Source organism: Syngnathus typhle, linkage group LG2 (genome assembly GCF_033458585.1).
Source record: "Syngnathus typhle isolate RoL2023-S1 ecotype Sweden linkage group LG2, RoL_Styp_1.0, whole genome shotgun sequence".
Lineage (NCBI taxonomy): Eukaryota > Metazoa > Chordata > Actinopteri > Syngnathiformes > Syngnathidae > Syngnathus > Syngnathus typhle.
This window is the reverse complement of record NC_083739.1, coordinates 333,646-360,511: the sequence shown is the minus strand read 5'-3', so window position 1 is coordinate 360,511 and position 26,866 is coordinate 333,646. Positions and strand designations below refer to the sequence as shown.

Genomic DNA, 26,866 nt, shown 5'->3' with positions numbered 1-26,866 from the left:
GTACTTGAACGGAGCAGTGGCTGCTGGATTTAAAATAGTCCACGAGTTGATGATGGCAAGGAAAATAAATAAACTTGCATTATGCTTCCTTGAGAAATATTTGCCTGGCAACAAGTCAAATGAAGAACACTAAATATACTAACCCGAAGCACTTTGTTGATACATTTGTCTCGAGCTACTCTCAGAGTTGTTGTTTTTAATAGTCACTTGAAGTGACTAAAGTCCATCAAATAGCAACAAAGTTGCCAAGTTGGCAACGCTAACGATGATAGAGAGGAACAATGAAGGCCGGCCGTCGTCGATCGCTATCAGGCAAGGAGGAGAAAACGGCTATTAAAAGAATCGTGAGGGATTGATGGACTAAAAGGAGCGCCATTACTGGCATCAGCAGAAAAATAGTGCTGTGAATTAAACGTATAAAAAGACACACACACACACAAAGAAACAAACATGAGTGATCCTTTTTGTGGCATTGTTTGGCAAGACAATCTGTCTGACTTTGAATAGCTGCGAAAAGAAAAAAAAGGGTTGAGCTGAGAATGTGTCGGCACCCTCATGAACAGGTCCTCTTCATGAAAATCATACACGGCATCTTTTGCTCGCCAATCCATTGGGAACACTGTTGTCAAACACAAGGCATCATTTGATGCGGCCGGCCCGCAAATTGTGCGTCGACTTTGGCAATACTAAAACAAAAGAATGAGATACTTTCATCTTCTTCAAATATTAGAACAGTTTTTAAAAAAATGAAATAAAGAAATAAATAACTTTGACTAGTCTCTGATCTGAAAACGAGCTATTCGTCAAGTTTGTTACGTAGCCTACAATGTATGTGAGGCGTTGACGGTTCTAAAGAAAACTAGGACGCGGCAAAAACAAATTGGACAACCCTGCTTTAGGACCTCAAGGCAACCACTCATCTTTTTGAACAGCAATTATTAATCATGCATGTGTGCTACTTAGCCATTCTCCCCAAAACATACATCAAGTTCAACGGCAAATCTATGAAATGTCTGAGCAACACAGACAAATTCCACCCCTTGATCAAGTCCATGTGAGTTGAATGGAAGGAAAAATTGACACGGGTGTCAGCACCACTCTTTCCAAACTCAATCTCACGCAGCCAATGAAATCACACATTGCCGTTTTTAGATATGATACGTACTCATTCCTGTATGCAAATGAGTCGATTAAAACAGCGATGAGGGGGGGGAAATCCCATCACAGCCACTTTACAATGGTGCCACAACATGGTGTCATTTCGGCGCTGCCATCCTGCACGCGGAAATGGAAAGCGAAGGTGCATCTCGCATGCAACTTCCTTCCTTCCTTCCACGCGCTTTATTTCCATATGAAGAAAGCACATTTCAATTGCTGTGCAAATTTACATTGGGGGCACGTGGCTCGAAAATAGCCACCGTTATGTCCCAAAAATCAAATATAGCCGCTGCTACTGCTGCTGCTGCCGCTACCTACTCAGTACTTCTGCTGTATTTAATTCTCACACGGCGGAATTTTGATTGATTGATTGATTGATTGATTGATTGAATATTTATTGATCCCCAGGGGTGGGGAAATTCATTTGAGACAGATGCTGCTGCAAATCACAAATGGTGGGAAAGTAACCGAAGGGATTTATTTGGAAGTAATACTGGAGGGTAACGGTGAGCCAGAAATTGTCCAGTGGGTTGGTTGTACCCTGAAATGACCCAAACTGGCAACTACCATGTCACAGCCTACCATATTGGAGTAACTAAAGATTAAAAGATTAAAGTCCCAATGATTGTCACACACACATCTGGGTGTGGTGAAATTCGTCGTCTGCATTGAACCCATCCCCGTGTGATTTTAATCCATCCCCTGGGGGAGAGGCGAGCAGTGAGCGGCAGCGGTGCCGCCGCGCTCGGGAATCATTTGGTGATCGAACCCCCCGATTCCAAGCCTTAATGCTGAGTGCCAAGCAGGGAGGCAATGGGTCGCATTTTTATAGTCTTTGGTATGACCCGGCCAGCCGGGGTTTGAACCCACAACCTTCCAGTCTCAGGGCGGCGGACACTCTACCACTAGGCCACTGAGCTGAACTACGTACGTATGTGGGTTTTTATTTTTCTTTATTTTAAATGTTTGATAGATTGGAGATTCAACTGTCTCTCTCACCATGTTTCCGTCTGACTTGAGAAACATATCCAGCTCTTTGCTATTCAACCAGATTCGCTGTCATATTTGGCCTGAAGCCAGTGCACAGGTGTCAAATCCAAGACCCGGCCGGCCGGTCAGATACGTACATCATTGGATGTGGCCCGTGAAGACAAATTGTGCAATGAGTTGATGCGTAAATAGTAAACTTGCAACTTGTCTTCATTTTGTCAAACTAGAGATATTGTTAGCCAGTTTTATTATTGTTCAAATATTTGAACCATTTTTACTAGTCTTGTTATGTAGCCCATATTGTGTATAATGCTTGATCTTATAATCGGAGTCGTTTATTTGGGTTGACGGTAGTAATGGCCCTCAGAAGGAATTCAAAGTAGCCCTTTCTGCCCTACTGGCTAGTTCCTACGCAACCCTAAGAACTCGACTTAGCTACAACCAAGCACATAAACATGTGACATGCCCTTGAGAAAATATCCAAGCAATTCTGTTGATCCAGATGCAAGCGTTTTGGTTATGGAGAATGAAATGTTTGTCTTCTTCGTGCAATCCACAGCAAAAAGCATTCATCAGCAAGAGAGAGAACTTGGCCAGCTCAATTCAGAGTTTGTGATGATTATGGCTTTCTGTCAGGAAGCGTTTCATCTTAAGGGTGGTTGGCAGCTTAAGCAAACCCCTTTCGCAACCTTCTGCGTAAGAGCCGGAGGTCCTCGCCCTAAGGTGTAAGGTGCAGAGTCAGTCCAGGCTTCCTGCAGTGGGAAGAAAAGCCATCGGGGATCTTCCAGAACACATTGAAAGTACATGGCGAACAAATGACTTCCACCAGGAGAAGTCAGAGTGTCTACAGCAATAATACATGAGACAAAAAGAAGAGGCTTGCTATCACGTTTTGACAAAGAGCCTCCCCTCCGGCTGCAACGTGAAGAACAAGCAGCCGTGCGCCTGCTGAATTGCTCGCCGGCGTTCCTCCTTTAAACTCGGGCGTCTGAAGCCTGGCAGGCAGCTGGATTTATTGCAGAGTTGAGACGGCAATCCAACGGAGAAAGGCTGCTATCATTAACTTGCTCTCTCCTTCTCACTTCCTCTGCGGCCGAGCGCATCTGAAGAATGGCGCTGAATTCAGCCTGCGACTTCTGCGCTCTGCTAATCGGCGACAAATGTCTGCGAGACACGAGACGGAAGGTTTGGACGTCACCTATGGGCTTTTTCGCCACTCCCATCGTTTCAATCGACCGCATCTCGCCTCCTGGAAATTCCCCCTCCGTTCTTATGATACGATACGCACGCACACGGTCACAAATGAAAGCCGTTCACTACCGTTTCGACTGGGCTGGCAATGAATCACTTAAGGCCATGTTCCATGTAGTTCTGTGTGGGCTCTACCCTGACACTGCCTGCTTCTGCTCAATGTGGTCACTTTTCTTACTCAAGTTTCTTTAGATATACTATATATATATATATATATATACACACTCAAATGAACCGACTAAGTGACGTGTACACAGCTCGTGAAAATCTGCACCACGACTGTCACTATTTCATCTATTGCTACTTATGAAATTGTAAATAGGATCTCTCTCTCTGTCAGCGTGCCATCGGCCTAGGACAAATACGTAACAGCCCACCAGCTGTCACTTATTCAAACGCAGCGTGGGTGAAGACTTGAAAGTTCATTCCTAGAATCCGATTGCCGACACTCGGTGCGTGGGGTAAAGCCACACATCAACAAGTAGCCATGAACGAAGTGTTATTAATGTCCAACAAGTGTCTTCAGCAGATTTGTTTGTTTTTTTTCCTCAGCATCTGGCAGCATAAGGCACCAACGAGTGCATATTGCAGTGGTGGCAATTCCCCTGCCCGCCCGCCCGCTCTAATGAACCCACGGCATATTCATTGCAATAACTAATGAGGCCATTTGCAATGAGAATCTCGCCGCACCGTTCACTCACTAATGAGCACGTGCAGTAGTCAAGCTTCCAGGGCCCTGTGTGGAAAGCCCGCAGGCCAACCCGCCACGTACCTCACCTGCCCGTCACGGGGTCGGTCATTGATCGATATTTCAAGACACGCCTCATCGATTGCATCGTGACCATTATTAGCCACAAAAGAAAACGTCATCTGTACAGTATCAGTTATTCCAAAGCAACCGATGTCGTCATTTTCAGCGACAATCCTAAATTCAAGAAAAAGGAAGAGAATTAAGCTGTATTCTGTCGTCCTCTTAGCTTGCTAATGCTAATGACTAGGGGTGTAACGATTCATCTCTATGTAATGCTCTACGATTTGTTGGCATCGAAGCTAAACGTAAACATCGATCTATATGGCCCGTTTTTGACACATGTCTTAAAACACGTTTACCACAACCTCACTATTGTCTATAATTAGCTTCCCATGTCATTTGTGTCTGCGAATGGCAGAGAACGGAACGGTGGGTGGCCAAGTGAAAGTGGGCCACCGGGACGACTGATGGATAGCATTATGCCATCATAAAGGCGCCATGGATCATAAACAAACGACATAACAATCATGAGTCTGTGGAGGTGGGGACCGGTGAACGGGTAGGGAGGGGGCATTGCTTGTTCTGCCCATCCAGCCACAACAATAATAAGCACAGCAGTTAAGGTGATTCATCAGCTAGCCACAAACTAGAGACAAGCCCAGCCGGGGCCCTCATCTTGTTGCCTTACGGAACTTTGGCACAAAAGCAGAGGAGCATCCTCTTTGCTCGATGACATCGACTTGTAAGTGCCGAGAGTGGAAAGGATCTCGGTCACGGGTTGGCTGCAACTGATGCGAAACATCATTTATCACAAGCAGCAACGCTTTACAAATGGAATGACTGGAAAATGGTAGAAAGAGGTCTTCTTTATCATCATAATAACAGCTGGTGACAAGCACATGATTGTTTTCTCTTTTAATTCTCCTATTTCAAGTTCAACCCGACTAAATTGGATTTGTTGTTGTTTTTGGGATGGTCTCGACACAGGAAAAGGAAAGTGTTCTTTCACAATGCAGCTCAAAGACGGTCCGACGACCAAATGGAGCTCCGATTGGCGTTCGACACCGGTTCGCACAATCTTGCCAACGCAATCGTTCTTTTGCCCATAACACTGACAAAAACATTTTCAATTCCGCTGGCACTGACCAAACAAATGGTCAGTCTTTGCGTCCAGCCTTTTGATGAATCTGCCTTTCAGCTTGCCAATTCCAACCATGAAACTACCAAAGATGACAATGGCACCTACACAAGGTTTTGTTTATGTTGACATTGATCGTATTTGTGAAAAAAATGCACGGCGTTCAACTTATTTGGCCATAAGGAAAACGGTAGAATAGTGCAATGTGTGAGCGCGTGCAGAGCCCCCTTCAAGCTACAACCGTGCTATCCTGAACAAGTTCTTGATGCAATGACAGTCATAGTTTGCTGTGCCCTCAACAATAAACAAGCACGTTAAACATCTTCTATACATTTGAGTAGAGTGCCATTGAACAATCCCACCATCCATCTGAAATGATTTGAGAACATAATGAAATGGGCATTTTCAAGCATGAATTTAGGTGCGAGGAGAGACTTTCCACAGCTTTGGCTACCTGTACGGCCAAGGCTGAGATGGCAAGAGATAAAGAGGGCTACAATCAGGCAGGCAGACAGGCAGGCAGGCAGGCAGCCACGCAGGCATGCAGCCACGCAGGCATGCAGCCACAGGCAGACAGACAGACAGACAGGCAGGCAGCCACAGGCAGCCACAGGCAGCCACAGGCAGGCAGGCAGGCAGGCAGGCAAGCAGCCACGCAGGCAGGCAGCCAGCCACGCAGGCAGGCAGACCGACCATCTATATGATATTCCAATTGATTTGATGACATCCCAAATTGAATCCCCAAAAAAACAGGAGGAAAAAAATGAATACATCAAATCCTCCAATAAAAGTCCGACGCATACATTTTGACTGCATGCGACACTTGCTCTTTCTCAAGTACAGCATGCGTTTTGGTTTTTACAGTCTATCTAAATGAAATCTAACAGAGAGCCATTCTCTCTACGGAGCACTTGATATACATCAGACGGGAGAAGACCAATTCTTTTCTTCCTCCATAAACATCGGATTGCCATTGACTAGTTGCGTATCTCGTTAGAGCAAAAGAGAGATTTGGCCTTTATCACGGCGATGGAACCGTGACAGGTGGATCATCGAACTCCCACATTTCCCCTTTTCGCTGCAAGCATCGCCGACATCAATGGAAAATGGGAAAGCCCAAATTCTCGCCGTCGTATACATTTGATCAGCTTTTCCCTGTCCCAAAGTTGTTTGCCGTTAACGTCCTCTGCCGAGTCGTCCGAAGCAACGTGACGCGTGACACAAACGATTCATGAAACCTTTATAAACGCCACCGACAACAACCAGTGAGACTGCTAGTTGTGGATGCAAGGTGTGCTCCATATTGAAAGAAAAAAAAAAAGCAGAAAAAAAGACATCGATACCGTCAAGCTTGACGACCACGCTTGCTTGTATCAAGTTGAGTTAAAGGCACTACAAAAATACAAGAACAACAGATCAAACACAGCAGCTTTTTTTTTTTTTTTTTAATGTCCACTGCATTGATCTGGAAGGATCATCTTCTCTCACAGAGAGAGGCAGCGAGCGTCTTCATCCCACAGAGCTGCTGAGTCACAGGCCAACCGTTTCATTTCTCCTAATGACCCCTCCTGATGAGATTTCTTTAATTATCCCGCCGTTTCTTTTTATAAGACAATGTATAACTTGCTTGAATCAATGATGCTGCTCAGTTTCCCCATCGCCAACAGCATAGTGGCTCCATTTCTTATCCTGTCGATAATTTCTCGGCTCAGGTGTTTATAAATGCCCGACATGAAGAAGAAGAAGAAGAAGAAGAAGAAGAAAAAACCCAAACGATTGATTTGCCAAAAAGAGCGATACTGAGCAAAATCTCCAGGTGCCCTAAATGCTCCGTGTGACTTTCCGTTAAGTGATTTCTGCCCTGGAGCATGCTTTCAATTGTTTAGTGACACTCCCAGTTGGAGTTTCATGTGAAACTAAACGCACAACAACTAATTACAAGCATTGTATATTTAAATGCTAACAGCCAATTAGTATGGGCTTGCGGAGGTGATTATCCTTCAAACAACAAATGTTTCCACCCAAACACAATAGAAACACATGCATACAGGAAATAGAACAATACGAAAAGGCACTTATTCTTCCTCATTTGTGAAAAGCCAGCTGAATTTAGTACTAGGACTTTTCTCATCTCATTTTAAGTGCGTGTACTTTGTGCAGGGACGGCACCACACTGCCCCGAGAGGCCAACGCTCGCACAACAGGAACAGCCGCTATTTATATATCATTTATAATTCTTGCGTTTTATTGATATTATATATATATATTATATTTCATTAAGTTATAGTTCACACACACACACACACAACTGGCTACTAGACTTCCTCAGTCAGAGACCTCAGCTCACACCGACTTTATATTTGAGTCCACTTGACGCATACGAGAAGAAAAACTAAAATGCTCTGCCGAGGCCCGACAACCTCAAAACGGATTTTTTTTCCCTCTGTTTGCATTTAGAGATGAATTGAGAAAGAACACTGTAAAGTGAAAAAGGGGGGGGGGGTTCCTTTTTCTTAACCAAATAAATGGTGTGCAGCGGTGACTTTTCCCGCTGTCTGCGTGGTGGAGAAAAGTAGGACGATGCGTGGTTCCTTTTTCAGCTGAAAACACAGCTGGCGCTAAACGCAACAACTTCTCCGTCAGTCAATCCCGTACAACAATCCGCATGTCCGTTGTCACAGGACTTTGTTCCCCGGTAGCATCAATGTAGTGACGTCATTACCGTATAGAACAACAAAAAGGTCAACAGAATTGGTACCTTAATACACACAGTGAGTCTAAGGGCGAACATAAACAATAATACTTAACAAACACTTTCAAGTTGTTGTTTTTTTCTTCAAATTAGCCTCTTAATTTATATGAATATACTCGAAATAAAAAGGATTTACGTACTTCATACCAGAAATTTAAGCCCAAAGCAACTTTTTGCTAAACTCAAAGAAAATATCTGCTGTTGAACTCTGCAAGTCATCCACAAAGTTTTCAATTGCAAGAAAGTTAGTAAATAGAGGAGTTTTGCATAATCCGACTCATGCAAATCAACTGGGGAAAAGAGAACACATGAAGATGCAAAGGTGATCAAAACGACACCTCCTGCCCTGACGGCTTTGCCCTGAGCAGGAGGTCATAAAATGCTCAGAGTCCAACTTTGCAATCTTCAATGGTATCGCCCCCCGCCTCATTGTAACACACGTTAGCATGGGAGGGGGAATATAAAAAAATCCTCCTCAAGCCCTGTGGTCTCCCTCTCTCACTCGCTCGCACCAACGTCCTCTAAATAATCCATAATTCATAGCCACTGAACATGGGGCTAAAATATTCATGCAAAAGGATGCGAGAGAGAACAAGATTTCTAAATAATCAATTAAGCTCAAATCCTGCCTTCTCTTCAGGGCTCGGATTAAATGGATGGTCTTGTTTTGACCGCATTCAAATCTCGGAGTGGCTGCAACATCTCAACGCTGCAGGAAGCGCCTTCCCCAGTCAGTCGCGTGCGTCTCTACGCTACAGTAAAACAAATTCTATCCATCCACTTTCCAAGTACTATTTGTGTAAGAGGCGTGGAAGAGCTCAGGGGCGGAGCTAGGTGGTGCCCAAGCCTGGTCACTGGGCACCCAACTTCCGGGGGAAGATTTGAATACCTGTGACTTTGCGAACTCCAAATGTGTGGACTCGACAAAAACGCCATACAGCAAAACAATGTCTTAGGAAGCCCTGGATGATTCTCCTTTAAGCGAGTCATTGGATGGATTGCAACTGGACCGTTCCGGCCAGAGCTGTCCCGTCCCATCCAGCCAATGCGCATGGACTGATGAAGCCGGTCAGACGAGAGGCGAGCGGATGGATGGATGGATGGATGGATCATCCACAACAACCGGCGATAGAGCGTGTGCGCTTTTGAAATCTTGACACTTTTGTCGTATCATTTCATATGAATCATATGATGGGTCCAGAGGCGGGCTGTCAAGCTTCACATGGCCACTCATTTTCAGAGTCACAACTGAATGTTGTTGCAACCATGAGGTCCAACATGTGCGCGTTCAATGCTAATGTTAGCCACAAATGATGTCGACAAGCTCATGTTTGTTACACTTTGGACATTTACTGTCTAAATACTTGCAGTGCACTTTCTAATAATGATTTCGAAAAGAATCCAAGTGGCCATCGAGGTACGCATAACAACTATTTAATGCTATGAAAATGAAGTTCAGTTGAAAGTCGAAACCAGGAATTGACAGAAATCACTTGATGGTGATGTCGACGCCATAATTGTTGAATTGTGACCAAATCGACTCCTCATTCTGTGCCATTGACGGTTATAGACGTCAAAGATATGAACTGGGTTGGTAGTGAATGAGGTCAACGAAATGGGTGAGACGAGTTCAACGCCTAGACTAACATTCAAGCCTCCAAAGATAGTAGCTTGCCTTCTGCTCATATTTATTGTCCAACTTCAGCCAATTTGCCAAACAGGATTTTCATAGCCAGTCGGAAAGACAAACAGACAAGGGAGAGAAGAAAAACAGGGTGTCAAGGACCTTGCAATCTGCTTTTCCATTTGACTGGATTCAAAGAAATGGAAAACATTTCAGCGCTCGCTCGGCAGCTGTGAGAATCGACACAAATGAAGGGCCTGGTATCATGACATGCGTCACGTCACGCTCTGCAATTAAATCAAGTCTTGACAAAAGAAAAGCGGCTCCTGCTATTCCAATCTAGCTCGGCACCATTTCATTTGCTGAATTTTCTCCGCTGAAAGAAAGGCTAGCAATTTGTTGAACTCGGAGAGCAATTTTCACTTTCGCACAAGTCACATCCACATTTCTTTTCAAGGCGATGGACAGGAGCCTGCCAGCGTGTTAGGTCAGTGAATAGGAGTGGCGCGGACAATTTCAGCACGCCACTTTTGACTGACTGATTGGTGCCGGAGAACTTGGCCACCATTCAAAACGCATGACGCTCCAGCAATTTGTCCGTCAAATCAATTGTATCGTTTCCACCTTTATGGCGCGCCATATGAGAACAGTGTACAAAAGAAATTGAAACACATCTTTTTCACACTGGGTGCTCTGACTATTTGCAGGACTGCAAAGTTACTTTCGGATCCAACCCTTGGAAAAGGCATTCGAAAACTTAGCTCAGCTAATGGGCTCACCACGACAATACTTTAGCGAGTCATGGCAAAACTCTCACAAAGTGGCTCAAAGCATTGCAAACGCTGACAAACATTCCTGCACTTGCTAACAAAAATATATATCTATATATCTTCACGTTTCTTACAAATTGTCTTCCTTAAGATGATTTTTGTTACGGATAACAGACACACACTTTAAATTAAATTGAAAAATAGTTGCGAAAACAATTTACTGGTGTTTGATTTTAAATTTATAGTAGTCATAACCAATTTTTCAATCAATCATTTTTGGGTATACATGTGATAGTCGATCATACATTTCTTCATATGGGTTCAAAGTTCACAGTCAAACCCTAGCGACAATGTGGCCCGCGACAAAAAACACTTTGACACCCTCGCATGAGAGTGACAAGCCACGGTGCCTTGAAAAAATTTTTGTTCACGAACCAAAGAGGGCAGCTGGAAGTTGGGCCTCGCCAGTGCTGATTGAAAGTGGCGGAGGGAGGCTAATTCCGTGGCAAATGATACTATTATTCAAGGGCTCCAATTCAATTACTCCATCCATTGAATTTGCTTAACATTTTCCCCATGGCTAGTTTAGCACCTGGTGTAATCTCCCGCTTTGTCATGCCAGGCAGGCGCTGGCTGGCTGGGCCTGTCTGTCTGGCTGTCTGTCTGTCTGGCTGGCTGTCTGTCTGGCTGTCTGAAGCCGGCCGGAGGCTTCCTAGGAAGCTGCCGCTGCAATGAAAGCCATGTGGCCAAAAACACTTGTAAAGGGAACACAGAGCTTCGTTCACACAGCTCGCCTTCTGAAATGATATACTTCTATCAGGCAGGAGCAAACACACAGCACAGGAGGTGCTCATTAAATCAAGGTCCAAAAGAGTCTAGCATCAAGGAAAACCTATTTGGAGCCATGTCATTAACATTTCCGTACTGTCATCAATGTTTGTTTGTTTGTTTTTACCTAACTGTATTTCATTTCAGCATGACCCCATTCTGTCAAACTCTGAGTTGAGTTTTTGCCGGCTGATACGTATATGTTGTTTTAAGACGGAACGCCTCGACACCTGTGAACGCTATCTCTATTTTTGTCTTTGTTGCCCTGCCTTAGCACGCCACGCCGTCTCTGGAAACTGCTCTCGATTCTCGCGCAAGTTTTCAACACTTCTTTTCACACATAACGCTGGGTTGGTTGACATAAATCGCTACAGTCAGGAAACCATTATGACTTTGTGCCAAACAGAGCTTGATAGTGGCATCAATTGGCAAAAATAAAAAAAAATCATTTATTAATTTTATATATATATACACGTATATATGACTTAAATATAAAATAAAAAACATGACTGTGTTTCTGTACAATGGTCTCAGTCACGTAATAGCGCCGCAAGCTAGCAAAAATGAACAAAAATAAGAAAGTCAATCGATTTCTATTCAAGTTATCTTCCAAATGTAAAGAACACAATTCTGTTCCCAAATAATGTAACCTTTGAGCCATTGCTCTTTCGGTGCTGCTACTGTGGCATCGAAAGCCGTCACCACCAGAATAGCAACGCTCAAACTAGCTGACAGCTACTGACGTATTTGTGTCAGTTACATCCTCGCTTAGCCAGCCAGCCAGCCAGCCAGCCAGAAGCAATAACGTACGTGTCCACGTTCTCCCTGTTGGAAAGCAGTCACCTCATGATCCCCTTTCTAGCTTTAGACAGACAACGTCGCGTGTCCTGTTGCACTTGGAGAAGACAAAAGGCGATCAAGTCATCTCCATAAGCATGTGCTAAAAAGATGATCCGAGAATGGTCAAGGTTCAAAAACTGGAAAGGAAGCACAGCTTTGCACGACACAACTTTCCACCCACTTCACAGTCTGTTCTCAAGTGGCTGTAGCAAACAGATGCGGCTTCAAACATTGACCCGCTTTAATGACATCATGGAGCAGAACCATCTGGGATGGGGTCTGTGGCTAAATGACCCAGACTCGCTCGTGTGGCTCACGTCAGACACAATGTGCAACGCGCTCTTCTACCATTGTGAACTAGGATTTAGAATGTTTAACAATGTTGACAAATTTGCAGGATCAGCTCGGATCTCAAACACATCCAATCGGCAGCTTGGAAAGTGATTTGAAATGCTAATGAAGTGATTAATAACCAGGGATGTCATTCATATGAAATAAATGCAGATAATAATAATTCCATTGAAGTAGCTGAGGTTTATTACTGTACCACCTTTGAATTGAAGCTCAAAGGGTAAAAAAGAACCAGACCTAAGACACAACAATTGTCGCCGCAAACACAAAGGAAAGTGATAGAAACTTGGATTACAGTTGTGTTGCCTGAAAAATCACACATCCTATTTCTGCAGCCACCGGAAGCGTACACTTATGACATACGGACGGACGTACGGACGGACGAACACACACATATACACAGAGATAAACAATAAAGCAGACTTTGACTTTGAGACGCGAGGCCTTTCAAAAAACGCTTTTCTTGGCATTCATTAAAAAAACAAATCTGCCATCTTTGGTGTCGCCGCACTGAAGGAGAAAACCAGCAATCGTCGAAAGAAAGTGGAACTTACAATGTGTTCATTATGTGGAACATTTCTCACTCGCCTTGCATTCGCTTGGTGTTATTCTAGCCGCTCCTTTATTTGTGGCATGAATCAAAGAGTCCAGCTGTTCTTTTAATGGCAATGCATCATGGGGCAACGCTCACTCACTGTTTTACACAAGAAAAGAATCCAATCTTCCAGCCGATATAGGCGCCACTACTGTGTCAACCAAAAGACTACGTGCCATTGTTTAAATGCCACATTTCGGTGACGCCCCCCCCAAAAAAAACAACTTAGCACAATAAATCACTTTCCCAACATCAACATGACCTTTAACTGTGTGTATAACTTCATTAAAAAAAAGATGTCTTTTTTTTCAAAAGGGGAAGAAAAATAAAAGTGAGGAAATGTCTCATAACACATCCCATGGAAAGTCATGTTCAATTGGAGTCGACATCCGCCTCCTACCTGCCGCCAATCATTAAAAGTGCCTCTGATTAATCCCAAAATCAAGTTCAGATGTGAAATGGCTTTTCCTGACATTAAAGATTAAGATTAAAGATTAAAGTCCCAATGATCGTCACACACACACCTGGGTGTGGTGAAATTTGTCCTCTGCATTTAACCCATCCCCGTGTGATTTTAATCCATCCCCTGGGGGAGAGGGGAGCAGTGAGCAGCAGCGGTGCCGCGCTCGGGAATCAGTTGGTGATCTAACCCCCCAATTCCAACCCTTAATGCTGAGTGCCAAGCAGGGAGGCAATGGGTCCCATTTTTATAGTCTTTGGTATGACCCGGCCGGGGTTTGAACCCACAACCTTCCAGCCTCAGGGCGGACACTCTACCACTAGGCCACTGAGCTGGCCATTTGTATGGGCACAAAAGAATTGCCAAGGCATTTGATATCCAATGGAGCACAACAAAACTGCTCATCAGTGAGTGATCACACGAGTCAGACTCAAGGTAGCATATCACTCATTGAGACTTCAGCAGGAACTTGGGCACCTTCATCAAGCTGGAGGGGAATGAACATTTGCAAATTGCGCAAGGGCTTCAGGTTACTGCTAGAAAGATAAGAAAAGCCTACGAGAACCGCAGAACTTTAGATGGGCTTAAGTCATTTCATTTGAATACAGGTAATGGATGGATAAGGTGTAGGGGTTCATTTCATATGCTCATTTCATTACAAAGTCTGCCATTGAAACCAGCTAGGGTGTGCAGATTTGATCTACCCACTTCATGTAATTAATCACAAATGCCTTGGGTACTGGAAGGAAGGAAAAAATAAAATAAATATATATATATATATATATATATATATATATATATATATATATATATATATATATATATATATATATATATATAGACAGGCGTTTAGGCACTAGTCCGTCCCTCCTTCTGCTCTGCTGCACAGTGTTGCACGGACGGAGCCAGCCGGCCAGCCAGCCAGCCAGCCACCATCTATCTCCATTACACACGTCCACATGGCAACGGGCAGGGGGACAACTCCTCCGAGAGTGACCCGGTTGCCTGTCCGTCAAAAGGTATGTATGCACGCTGCGCTTGTGCTCATCACCGTTGGAGCAAGACGGGACATGAGCACAAGAATAGAGTGTCCCTCGAAGCAGCGCTTGTCCTACTTTCCTATTCATAGATGACAAGAATGCAAGTACAAACGCCTCATGATTGTACTTTTGCAGTTAGCATACTTGAGTGTTTTTTTTGATGAGAAAAACGGATTATGTCAGCAAATGTGAACTCATCACAAGAGGATTTTTCCGCGTTGTTTTGACGACTCGTCCCCCGACTCATTATTTCAGCAGACGTTGGCAAATATTTATCCATCCATATTTATCCATCTAAGATGACAAGATCATGTGTGCGAGGAAGCCACTTGAGCGCAGGTAGCAAAGGAGCACTCAACGCTAAAGGACATTTGCCCACACTAAAATCTTCCCAATGCTACTCACCACTCAGCCCTACCATTCAAAAGCAAGACTAAGCAGCAGGTCCGACCGACCGACCGAGCGAGCGAGCGAAGCTTTCAAGATGCTAATGTGTTGAAGAGAAAATTGCTCCGCTGGATGCTTCGCGCTCTACTCTGCTCACGGCCACAAACTTTTTTTATTAGCGCAAATGCAAACAGGCAGGCCGAGTTTCGTAGCACCTCATTTCTAAAGTAAACATCGTTCTCAGACGAGCCGAGCCGATGACACAAATCAAAGTCGGGTGCAATTTTATAGCCGAGCGTGAGGTTGACAAATGAGCGAGCGGCCTCTATTATGAAATATTCCCGCGCTAGCGGTAGGGAGGGAGGGAGGACTGACTCAATGAATTGAGCAATTAAGGGCGAGACAGAGCCACCCTAAACATCCACACGCCGAAATCTTCAAATGGAAACACCTGAAAGCTAGCTTGTGCTGGAGCAGCTGCTAAAAATGGGACAAATTGACGCTGCCACTCCAAATAATTGAAGCAGAAATGGACTGCTTTTATCCTTGATGCAGCATCTCCAACCAGACAAGACTTTTGGGAGACAAATGGACTGCGAGCTACAACATTGGGGTCATTACAGCAACGAGGCAGATCAATTCAACTTAACAATGAATTTGACCAATTTTGGGATGAGTGTGTGTGTGTGACTACAATTCTAAAGACAGTACAAACATTGCATTTGACATTTAATGGGTTCACTCTTTTTTTTTTTCCAATCACTTCTTAGCTTGATTGTAAAAAGTAGCATTTCACATGTTGCTCCCTCTCTATTCCTTCCTTCCTTCCTTCCTTCCTTCCTTCCTTCCTTCCTTCCTTCCTTCCTTCCTTCCTTCCTTCCTTCCTTCCTTCCTTCCTTCCTTCCTTCCTTCCTTCCTTCCTTCCTTCCTTCCTTCCTTCCTTCCTTCCTTCCTTCCTATCTTCCTTCCTTCCTTCCTTCCTTCCTTCCTTCCTTCACCGCTGCCCACGTCTGAGTGATTAATGTTGCTCCTCCGCTCCTCCCCCTCACCTGCAGCGCACTCAGCTATGGGATTGATGGGCCCGGCCGGGGGCTTGACAGATGGACAGATGCAGCGGCTCGGCGGAGTGAGCCCTGCCGGGGAATAGAACTTCAATCAACATCTTTTTTTTTTTAACCACATTATCCTTTTAATTGCACAGGGATGGAAGGGATGGTGACATAATCCATATTTATTTCTGTTATTATTTTGTTTCTTTAAAGACATATCTGATTCTTCTGACATTTCGCAAGAGGTGAAAGATAGAAGTGATGATTTTTATAATTGCATTTGGTGTGTTTTTGATTTTGTTTCATAATGATCCAGCTGCCTATCATTTTCCAGGACACGTGGAGGTTAACTAATGATTAAATTAATTATCGGCTTCTAATGAAATCTCACCCCGCAATATGAATCATTGCATGCGACCCTGCATAATCTTTTTTTTTTTTTTTCCCTTCACATTCCCACTGGTGGAATATAATAAAAATGTCCTCCAGATAGATTTCTTCATCTCCATCATTCTGTCTATTTCTAAACGTGAGACACTGTTTGTGACGGGGTTCCGCCGCCATCTCTATGGGCCGAAATGTTTGAGTAACAAGACAGAGGCAGCGGGACAGAGGTTGCCGCTCTCTCTCTCTCTCTCTCTCTCGCGCTTTTATTGTGAAGTGAGAGCCACGGCAGGCAGGCAGGCAGGCAGGCAGACAAAGCCATAAATCACACGTCTTCCTAATGGCAGTTCCAAATGAGGCTTGTCATCAGACAAGACAAGTGGCGCTGTGTGTGCTACTTGGAGCTAGCTCCGCTGTATCATCTGTACGCTCTCAAGCAAGCGCGTCTGCCATGTGTGTGTGGCCCTCGCTCGCTCGCTCGCTCCCTCCCTCCCTCCCTCCCTCGCTAGCATTGGCGAGGAACTTGTCTAGTGAGCCTCCTAAACACTTCAATTCAGTCTCATCTGCCTTGGATCTTGATGGTGCTATTTGATCACAATTCCATGGCTTCAGTTGACTCAATTCCAAAGGTGACAGCAAGACTTTGATATATTGACTCACCATTTTTGTGTCCAGGCCAGGAGGTCAGGAACCAGGTCACGGATGGTTGCTGGCTTGATAGTATCCGCACCATACTGACAATTCCATCTTGGAATGATTGCAGAAATAATGCTTGGGGGAAAAAAGCGAATCCCTTGAGAGTCCTCATGCACACTTGCCAACATGGAGTCGGCCATCTTGCTTTTGTAACCTATGTAGCGCACACCTTAGTGCAGTAGCCACCGTCGACCAGTGGGAGGACCCTAAGAGAAAATGACACCTCAACAAGTGAACTGAAGTACACTCTATCTTCATTCATCTCAATTATAACAATCAGTGCTTTTGATTTCCTCCACCAATTGGGCGGCTCTGCCACTCAACCGGGCTTTGCCACTCAGCCGGGCTTTGCCAATCAACCGGGCTTTGCCACTCAACCCGGCTTTTCAATTGAGCCGTCCGTCCGTCCGTCGGTCCGTCCCTTTGCTTTACGGCTGACGTGCTGCTCCACAGGTGTGCTGCAGATGATGGAATGTGGGGGGACATTAAGTGGAAACGTCAAGCAGCTTGATACCAAATGAGGGGGTGGCGGCACCGTGGGTAGCCCAAGATTTTACAGGGGGGGACCAATAACTCAAACATAATGAGCCCATTAGGGACTCTGTCAAACGACCACTACATGAAATACACTGCGGAAAAAGCAATTGTACAAATGTGGCGGCTATTCTATTCAAGGCCCTAAACCTTCTCTACACGACACGCACACGCTTTTCCACACCGACGCACGGCTCACTCACCTGTTGCGCCTCAATCCAGATCCGACTTGGAAGGGCAAGCGGAACGTTTGCAGACTTACCTTGTTCACACATTGTAATGACTGTGGATGGATGGATTTGGCCACAAAGAGGAACACGGGGCCTATTGATTAGGATGAATTGAACACTTCAAGATTTTGGGGCACATTTAAAGGCTCATTGGGTTTCATTGAGTGTTTTAGCGAGCCCAAATCGATATTTGTCTCAGACCAGCTGATTTTATACTAAGAGCAAGAAAGACGGCAAGTTGATCATTGTGCCATAGGAAAGAAATTGATGACGCCGACAACATTTTGGACACTGTTTTTGCTTGAATTTTATGGCCATTGTGCTGCTCCTTCTGACGTGCATGAATTGGCCACCAGGGGGGCTCATAAGCTTCAATTATAGGAGTTGTTTTTGAAGAGGATAAACACTATATGCCTAGGAGAGTTGCTATATTGTCTGTCTACATGTGCTTCCGCACCGTTTGTGCTCAAATAGCCATTGATTAAAGAGGGAGTCAAGCAAAATGTACCCATCCGCTTGCTGCTGACTGAAAATGACATCACAGTTGCTCAAGGCTCGGGGAAAAAAAAACAATCATGGCTCAGTTTGCAAACATCACATGATCAAAGTGAGATGTCGTGACCTGGACCCCGACCGAGCAAGTGCAATGTCATTTTCAGTTTACAGCGCAGCGAGTGGCAAAAAGGGTGACTTTGAAGGGCTTTTGACCCTAACGGACCCCACCACACCGAAGCTATTTGTTTGCCCGTTTTGCATGGAGTCTTGACCCTTAGCCAGATGCCTAAAATGGAAAAAAAAAACGTTATTTAAAAAACCGCATGCACGCAAAGTTGGGGAAAGAAACCCCCCAAAGAAAGTGCTGTTGAAATAGGAGAGGCTTTACTTTAACCAGCTGCCGAAGATTTTAAACAAGCTGGATTTAACAACACCATTTTCTCCTTCCTACAAGCCCACTTTTTTTCTAACGGCCACGTTTCTTCCACATTAAATAAATGCCCCTTCCAATCCTTAACGGCGGTTTCTGGGCTTCTTGGGGGATTTGTGGACTTTTCCTTCTAAACAAGCGCTCACTTGTGTCAATAAAGTTATATGGCCAAACAGTACGCAGAACAGAGAGAAAATCATTGCAAAGGGAGCCACTGTTGGAGCACTCATTTTACTGCTGAGTGGCAGCAGAAAAAAAGGCTCGCTCGCTCGCTCACTCACTCGCTCACTCGCTGACTCGCTATCTCGCTATCTCGCTCACTCACTCACTCACTCACTCACTCACTCACTCACTCACTCACTCACTCACTCACTCACTCAGACTATAAAATATCTCCAGAGAATTGTGCTCCCCTCGGAGTGGCATGTACTCCTCGGGGAGGGGAGCAATCGCTCTTGGGTATCTTCGCATTTTCCATGGCTCGCCCGTCAACATGAGAGGTGTTCTTCTCTCCTCCCTCCTGCCAATAATTGTGAAGCTTCATCAGCCGGAGCATCAAGTGATCACACGTGCACAACATTGATTTGCTATCCGTGTTGGGATTTACAGTCCTACTTGTGGCGTCGGTGAAGCAGAAGATGGGACCTATACGTATTTCTCTCGTTGCTTCTCCCTTGCGAAATGGACATTTGTCATGGCACGAGATGCTTGTGGAACTGACGTGAAGCTGTAAAAAAAGGTGCTAATAATTAAATACACACAGCTAAACAGGAAGAGCGATTACAAAATACAAAAAAAAAAACACGATGGATTATTGTCAAGCCGCAAAATATTAGTTGGACCGCGAATCGCCTTCCACACGCAGACAAAGACAGTTTTGACATTTGACTGTGGCTCTCTTTCTCTCAAGTTGTGCTGAGGCAGCGCCATGGCACACAGCATCATCATACTTTTGAACCTTTATCTTACGTCACCACCTCCCTCCCTCTTTTACCTCCTAACACGCACGCACGCACGTCACTCCCTCCCTCCCTCCCTCCCTCCCTCTTTTTCCGTGAAGACCTCATTATCCCTTATCTGCTTTCCTTTTTCTCTCAGCGATCCCTCCTTGCCTTTTGCAGCCTAATCTTCCTCTTTGTCCCGCCTTTCTGCATTAGCCCGCCGCCACCTTTTTATAACCTCAAAGTTGGCAGTGTGCCCGAGCCACCACCAAATACTAAATTCCCCCTCTGGCAGGTTTCCCGTCAAATGGTAACAACTTTGTTGAGAAATGTTGCAATTCCGTTTATTTTTGTGCCGTATCTCACTCTTTTCGACGAGTAAAGACCGTCGCTGCATGTGTCAACGCCGTCCGTCATCATGGTCGCGGCGCTGCAGCTCGACTGAATGAAACCAGAGCGAACAGCATCCACTACAGCTCTTTCACTCAATAGATGGAATCTGAAAAAGAAAAAGAAAAAAAACACACTCAATACATAGCAGCAGCATACAGCAACACTTGAACTGGAATGTGCCACTTTTGAATTTCTTTGCAAGCAAAAGATCCTCACTCGGGTCCAAAAAGTCAATAAACTTGGCAACAAAGTCATATGGACGCATTGGGCAGCAGAATTGCAGCCAAGTCTCTCTCTCTCTCTCTCTCTCTCTCTCTCTCTCTCTCTCTCTCTCTCTCTCTCTCTCTCTCTCTCTCTCTCTCTCTCTCTCTCTCTCTCTCTCTCTCTCTCTCTCTCTCTCTCTCTCTCTCTCTCTCTCTCTCTCTCTCTCTCTGTCTCTCTCTCTCTCTCTCTCTCTCTCTCTCTCTCTCTCTCTCTCTCTCTCTCTCTCTCTCTCTCTCTCTCTCTCTCTCTCTCTCTCTCTCTCTCTCTCTCTCTCTCTCTCTCTCTCTCTCTCTCTCTCTCTCTCTCTCTCTCTCTCTCTCTGTCTCTCTCTCTCTCTCTCTCTCTCTCTCTGTCTCTCTCTGTCTCTCTCTCTCTGTCTCTCTCTGTCTCTCTCTCTGTCTCTCTCTCTCTGTCTCTCTCTCTGTCTCTCTCTCTGTCTCTCTCTCTGTCTCTCTCTCTGTCTCTCTCTCTCTTTGTCTGTCTCTGTCTCTCTGTCTCTCTCTCTACCAATCCGATGACACCAATGTAGCGGGCCTGCATTGAAGAAGTCGGTCCAGCGACCACTCACAGCCGAGCGAGAGAGGCCGAACCTTGTGGAACAAGTACAAAGCAGCTTTTGATTGGCAGAGGGAGGGAATCCATGTTTCAGAATCATTCAAACGTTTCCTGCTCATTTGACTTGTTGTCCGTGTCATTGCAAGCGAGCGTGGCGCCATTCCAGGAATGCCCCGAAACGCCTCCAAGGCTCCTTCGAATTAGTAGCAAAAGCGTAGCTAGCATGGGCTACAAGCTGATAATGAAATATTCCAGCCGAGGTCTTAAGTGCGCGCCGCGTGCACGCGAGTTTTTCTAATGATGACTCACCACAGCCCCAGATGCTCAATAAGCATGGAAAAAGACACGGCAAAATGACGCTCACGTCACGAGTAGTCACGTTGACGTCAACGATTTCTGGGACTGGATTGCCCTCTACAGGTAAAAAGAAAAAGTGCATGGAGATTCGAAAAAGAAAAGAAACAGCCTAAAGTGGTTGCTGCATCAATTCATTCCTTCCGTGTCCGTTTTTCTTTTCTTTTTTAACTTATGCATAAAGTATATGCATCTTTTTTTCACCATTCGTTTTAAAGCTAAGCGTGCCAGCAGCATTTGACATGACTTTGAAAAGAGCATGTGAGGTTCATTTATACAGCCAAGTCAATGCATCTTCGGCCGGGCAGCCGGTCGGCCAGGCAGCCGGGCGGCCAGGCGGCCGAGCAGCCAGGCAAATCTTTGAAGGAAATGCCCTATTCATCAAATATCATACATGCTCTCCGGAGCGGAGCGGAGCCGTAGCACATTCAATCGAATCCCACCGAATGGTCCACTTTAAAACGCCAATCGTCCTTGAATGTTATCACTTTGGGACGCGCATCGAAACATCCCATTTCAAATATTAGATATCATTCTGTTAGAGCATGAGTTGAATTATTTTCACTCAACGTTTTGATCATTCGTTGTATGTTTGACACGAGATACGTCCACAAAACAACCGTTCGTTCAACATGACTGCAGCCGTGTTCATTATGTTTAATAAAAACATATGGGACATTTGTATCATGTAAACATGTACATTTTGTCGTGTAAAAAGACAGTTTTGCGCCGTCCGACTCTGAAAAGAGCATCCTTGTCCATGTTTGGCGCTGCGCCGCACCGCACCGCGCCGCGCCGCACTTCCCCTGCTCCCGCCCGGGCAGCTCTTTTTTCTTTTCTTTTCTTTTCCCAGACATGCTGCAGAGCGCGGTTTACACTCCGCTTACTTGGGACAAAAAGCACAAGAGGAGAGTGGTGATTGGGGCTGGGTTAAAAGACCACATCGCAGGTGTCACTGTTAGGCTGTGGCTTATTTGCGACAGGGGGAAGGGGCTTCTTGTAAAATTCTGCAAAGCGGAAGAGACAATTTGGCCAAGTTATTACGCAGCAAACACAGAATGGGATCAGAGGGTGAATTCAAGGATGATGATGATGATGACGACGAAGCCCAACGGAAACAGACAGAAAAATGAATGCAAAGATCAACAAGACGACGTTGGAGATGATCAAGGTGGACACGCCTTCGAGTTAAAGCGTGGCGGCGGGGCGGCTTCAGTGTTTCCTCTGCAGTGCCAAATTGAAATGTTGCCTCTAATAGCAACAACGGCCCTCCCTCCAATTATTACTCTGAAGAGAAAACACTTCTCGGCGTTAGTGAACAAAAACTCAAACCGTTGTTTGCAAGCATGAGATCGGATGGAAGTTGTGCAAGAATGAAACGAAACGAGGATTTCATTCAATTCTCCACACGGCTGTTTTTACCAGAGGTTTTTGAGTCCTTCAGAGGCTCTAGTTTGGGCAGCCTAGAAACTAATTCTGCTTCATGATTGATTTACTACATATAATGGAGACAGACAACAATTCAACGCTCGTCCACTAGATGGCGGAAGGTACAATTAACTTGAGTGTGTAAATGTTGCGATTCACACAAGTGAATATCTGTAAGAAATGGGCTCAGATTTCAGATAGGCCTGGTATACCCATGTGAGTAGACCACCATTGCTTCAGAAAAATGTGCACTCTAGATTTCTGTGACATTTTTGGGAATGCTAAATAAAGATTAGGAAACAGTCATTTGAGGTATGACTTTGGAGTTGCAAGCGTGGTTGTGAAAAGTGTGACTCAAATCTCAAGGCGCTGTCCATCCCTAACTCCCTGCCTCCCTGCCTCCATCCATCGGTATCGGGAAGCAGAACAACCAATGGCAACACTGGACAGTCTAAAGTCCAACAACAATGGCGACTTGCTCCCCAGGTCAGTTTGATCAAATTGAGAAGAGAAAGTCAGAAGCCTAACCTGGAAGTGGTGGAGGTGTGGCTCGCTCTCCTTGCCCCTCCTCGGTGGAATTGAGCGGGTCCACGCGGTGCTTCCTCTTCAGGTGAAATTTTCTCCCCTTTTTCCTGCTTTGCTCAGTGACTGTGCCTGTGACAACATGTGGCTGGCGCAAATCATTCAAGAAAAAATGCTTCTTTTGGAACCACGTCTGTCGGCTTGCGTGGCTCAAAAGTGAGATTCACCAAAACTCTCCAGACCTTTATTATTCCAAAAGGTGGCGCCAGGTCGTACTTACTTGAGCTGGAATCATCCGGGGTTTGTCTGGCATTGTCCGTCTCTTGGCGATCCTCTCCCTCGTAGTCGGCGGCCGCCTTCGGACTCTCCTGTAGCCGCCGCCTCTTATTATCTGCTTTATCGCCGCTCTGAATACAATTTTGAATGCAAGAGAAATTGGTCACCTCGTGCCCGGTTTTCACATTGTGTGTGTGTGTGTGTGTGTGTGTGTGTGCGTGTGCGTGTGTGCGCGGCCTTTTCGCACCTCGCAAATGACATTTTCAATAGGCTGGAATGGGTCGGCCATGTTTTCGTCATCGGGTTGGTCTTGGCAGATCTGCTTGCCCTCCTGTTCTGCCTCCTCCCTCTCTTGCCGCTCTCTGGGAGGGGGGAATGTATTAACCTTTGGCATCTTCATACATTCATACATCAAAATCAAATGTGTTTACCCTCAAAGTGATGGAGAAAGAAAAATGTTTTACTTTTGGGTTGTAGACAACAAGGACAGTTATTGTGTTCCATTCTACGATGTGTCTTGCCGCGGCTGAGCTCACCTCTCTTCTCTTATCCGCCGCACTCGTTCTGCCCTTTCTTTCTTATCCTGCTCTTCCTGAGCTCGTTGCTCCGCTGTGTCTTTCTGCACACGCTCGGTAATGGTCTCGTAATCTTTGGCGATGTTGTTGAGCAGCCAGCCCAAACCCCTTTTGATGGATTTGTCAACCTTCTTGCCGTAGCCCAGCACGGCAGAGCACGGCTCCTGGAAAAGGTTTTGTCATTAGCGCAGGCAGGCCGGCAGGCAGGCGGGCAGGCAGGCCGGCAGGCAGGCAGGTAGACAGGCAGACATACAGGCAAGGCAGGCAGGCAGACAGGCAGGCTTAAGAAAAGCAAGCAGAAGTCATCTCCCTCAGCAGGGGCAGGAACACTTACGATCTGACAGAGACACTTGTTCTCGTTGACAAGCTTCTCTAAGGACAGGTTCTCGATGATGTCTGCTTCCGCCAGCGCGCCTTCCTGATCCTGTTTGTTGGCAAGTCTGCAATGCAGATACAAGTCATAATGATTGAAATCATCCTTTGTTCTTTGGTAGAAAACACAGAAATAGGAGGTCAAATTGAAATCTTTCACACGCTATATTTAGGTGATGGTCATTGAATTGAAATTGATTGCACAGCTTTAAGGGAGAACATCAGAACATTTGAGCAAATGAGAAACGAGGAGGCATCAACGTTCTGCCACTGGCCATATGATGGAATGACCAATCATCATATGAAGAAAATGAAATAAAGGGCTTGAATCAAGGATGATTGAAGCGTACAAGACTTTGAATTCCACTCACACGAGCACAGGTTTCCCAGCGATGCGCGGGTGCTGCAGAACTTCCGCCATGGTCTCACGCGTCTCCTGAATCCGCTGCACATCGCTGGAGTCCACCACAAAGACCACGCCGTGCGACTCGGAGTAGTAATTCTTCCATATGCCGCGGATCCTCTTCCCGCCGCCCAGGTCGAAGATGGTGACCTCAAACTTCCCCTGCTTCAAGTCCACCTTGGAAAAGCCTACGGTGGGAGCGACATCCTGGGGATTGTCTGAAAAGCAAAAATCAAAGGTGAGCAAAGACAAATGTGTGAAAAAAGAAGAAGAAGAAGAAAAAAAAAAGCCGTTCAGGTCAACACCTCCTTGGATTCCTCGGACTGTGGCGGTCTTTCCTGCGTTGTCCAGTCCGACCATCACCAGAGTCACTTTTCTGCAGTCGGAAGGAATTAAAGGATGAATATGACATCAGTCAGTCTCGACTTTTATGCGCTCATTAAGTGATCAACAGTGGATAGGCGACAAACGTTTCGCAGAGTCGTCTCCGAGGTGTCCATAGTAATCGCAGACTCGACGCGCATTTGTCGCCTTTCTTCATACTTAACTTTGACACTTGAGTGGAATGGACATCAAGCGCTTCATGGAAGCTTCATGGAAAGGCCAACCATCTCATGAGCGCCCGCCCACCTTCACGATATGCGTCGCAACCCCTCGTGGTAAGGTGTCAAAGGAGGGAGGGAGGGAAGGAGCTTCCCTGACCGACTGTGGGATTAGATGAGGATTTCCGACTAAATCCACAGGCTCGCTCAAGTCGCATGGACCACGTGGGTTCCGCAAGGCAACTCTTTATCCTTACATCGGGATTCTCTATGACTGTCTTTGTACGCCATGAAGTCTGATAAAATGTCAAAAAAAGTGCATACAGTAATTGGGATTAAAAAAATATATATATATATATATAGATAGATATCTATATATATCTATTTATATCCATAAATATTCTATCTGTGTATTTTAAATACAGCGTCATATAAAAGACTATTTGTTGAGTTGACCCCAAGTATATTCCGCAAGGCTACTCAAAAACTACAGCCTCCCTGAAATGACAAGTTGCCGTCTTCAATCTCACCGTTTTTACAAGCTTTTACGTCCATCTCTACAAATTGGACAACTGTTGTGCTGAATCCTGGAATATTTGTTCGCCGCAGTTTTCCATAACAATAGGGCCAACGATGAGGGAGAGAGGGAGGGACTTACACACTTCTTTAGTCTTTCAAAGTCATGAACAGTCATCATAACGCCAACTTTCTATCATGGTTTACCTCTGACACCATAAATATTTAATGGATCGGTCGGTGATCATTTCATATCATTTTGAAAAAGTTGACACGTCCAACGTGCAAATCAAAGGCCAAAATATGAAATACGTTGATTGTTTTTTGGGTTTTTTTTGCTCAAACGACTTACCTTGCGGGCTCTCGCCAACGTTTCAGCCAGTTACAGCAATTCGCCATGAGGCTAAACATGTCAGGCCAAGTGCGAGCGAGCGAGCGTCTGGAGTCAAGTGGTCATCGAGCTGCCAGCCAGCCAGTCAGCCGGCCAGCCAGCCTCAGGTCAGGAGTGGCACCCACCGCTTTTCCTTTTCAGTCGCGTCGTGTGGAGACCGTTACCCTCACGACATTAGGAGAGAGAGCGAGAGCCAAGTCCTCAACAGCATGGGCGGCCATTTCGATGCTGTTGTAACCTAGGTAACCGTGTGAGTAAAGCCAAGCGAAGCCCCCAAACGTCGAATACATAGCCCAAAACTCCGAGAAGCGTTGAGTGCGTCTGGCTGGCGCGCGCGCTTGGAGCTGCCGTTAGTTAGCCGCCGCCGCGGCGGCTTGTTGAAAGTTGTTTTTCGTCTCGACGCACGTCTGTTACCTTTTAACACTTGCTTCCAGAAGCAGTAAGATGTTTACATTGCGAACGAGGCACTTAGCTATTAGCTAGCTAGGTCAGCTAGCTTCCTTCCGCCTTGCTGCGCCTTCTTTTCCGTTGCCAGGATGCAGGCAGGCGTGATGACGTCATATTCCCTCGTCAAAGGGAAT

The 26,866-nt window shown here is 45.5% G+C and overlaps 1 protein-coding gene across 4 annotated transcripts; it reads right to left on the bottom strand.

Moving 5' to 3' along the window:
- Positions 1 to 20,164: 20,164 nt before the first annotated feature.
- arl13b (ADP-ribosylation factor-like 13b) lies at positions 20,165 to 26,848 on the bottom strand. Of its 4 annotated transcripts, none has more exons than XM_061266951.1 (9): positions 26,247 to 26,839; positions 25,142 to 25,212; positions 24,805 to 25,054; positions 24,396 to 24,501; positions 24,023 to 24,225; positions 23,734 to 23,848; positions 23,491 to 23,617; positions 23,217 to 23,342; positions 20,165 to 20,193 (listed from the first exon to the last, which is right to left on the bottom strand). In XM_061266951.1, exons 1-9 carry the CDS (start codon positions 26,303 to 26,305, stop codon positions 20,180 to 20,182), a joined length of 1,071 nt encoding a protein of 356 aa, XP_061122935.1. In that variant the 5' UTR covers positions 26,306 to 26,839; the 3' UTR covers positions 20,165 to 20,179. The 4 variants fall into 4 exon arrangements, with proteins under 4 accessions (XP_061122935.1, XP_061122941.1, XP_061122916.1 ...); XM_061266957.1 differs by lacking the exon at positions 20,165 to 20,193 and adding an exon at positions 21,883 to 22,267 and having other exon boundaries at positions 26,700 to 26,848; XM_061266932.1 differs by lacking the exon at positions 20,165 to 20,193 and adding an exon at positions 21,883 to 22,267.
- Between the last annotated feature and the right edge of the window lie 18 nt (positions 26,849 to 26,866).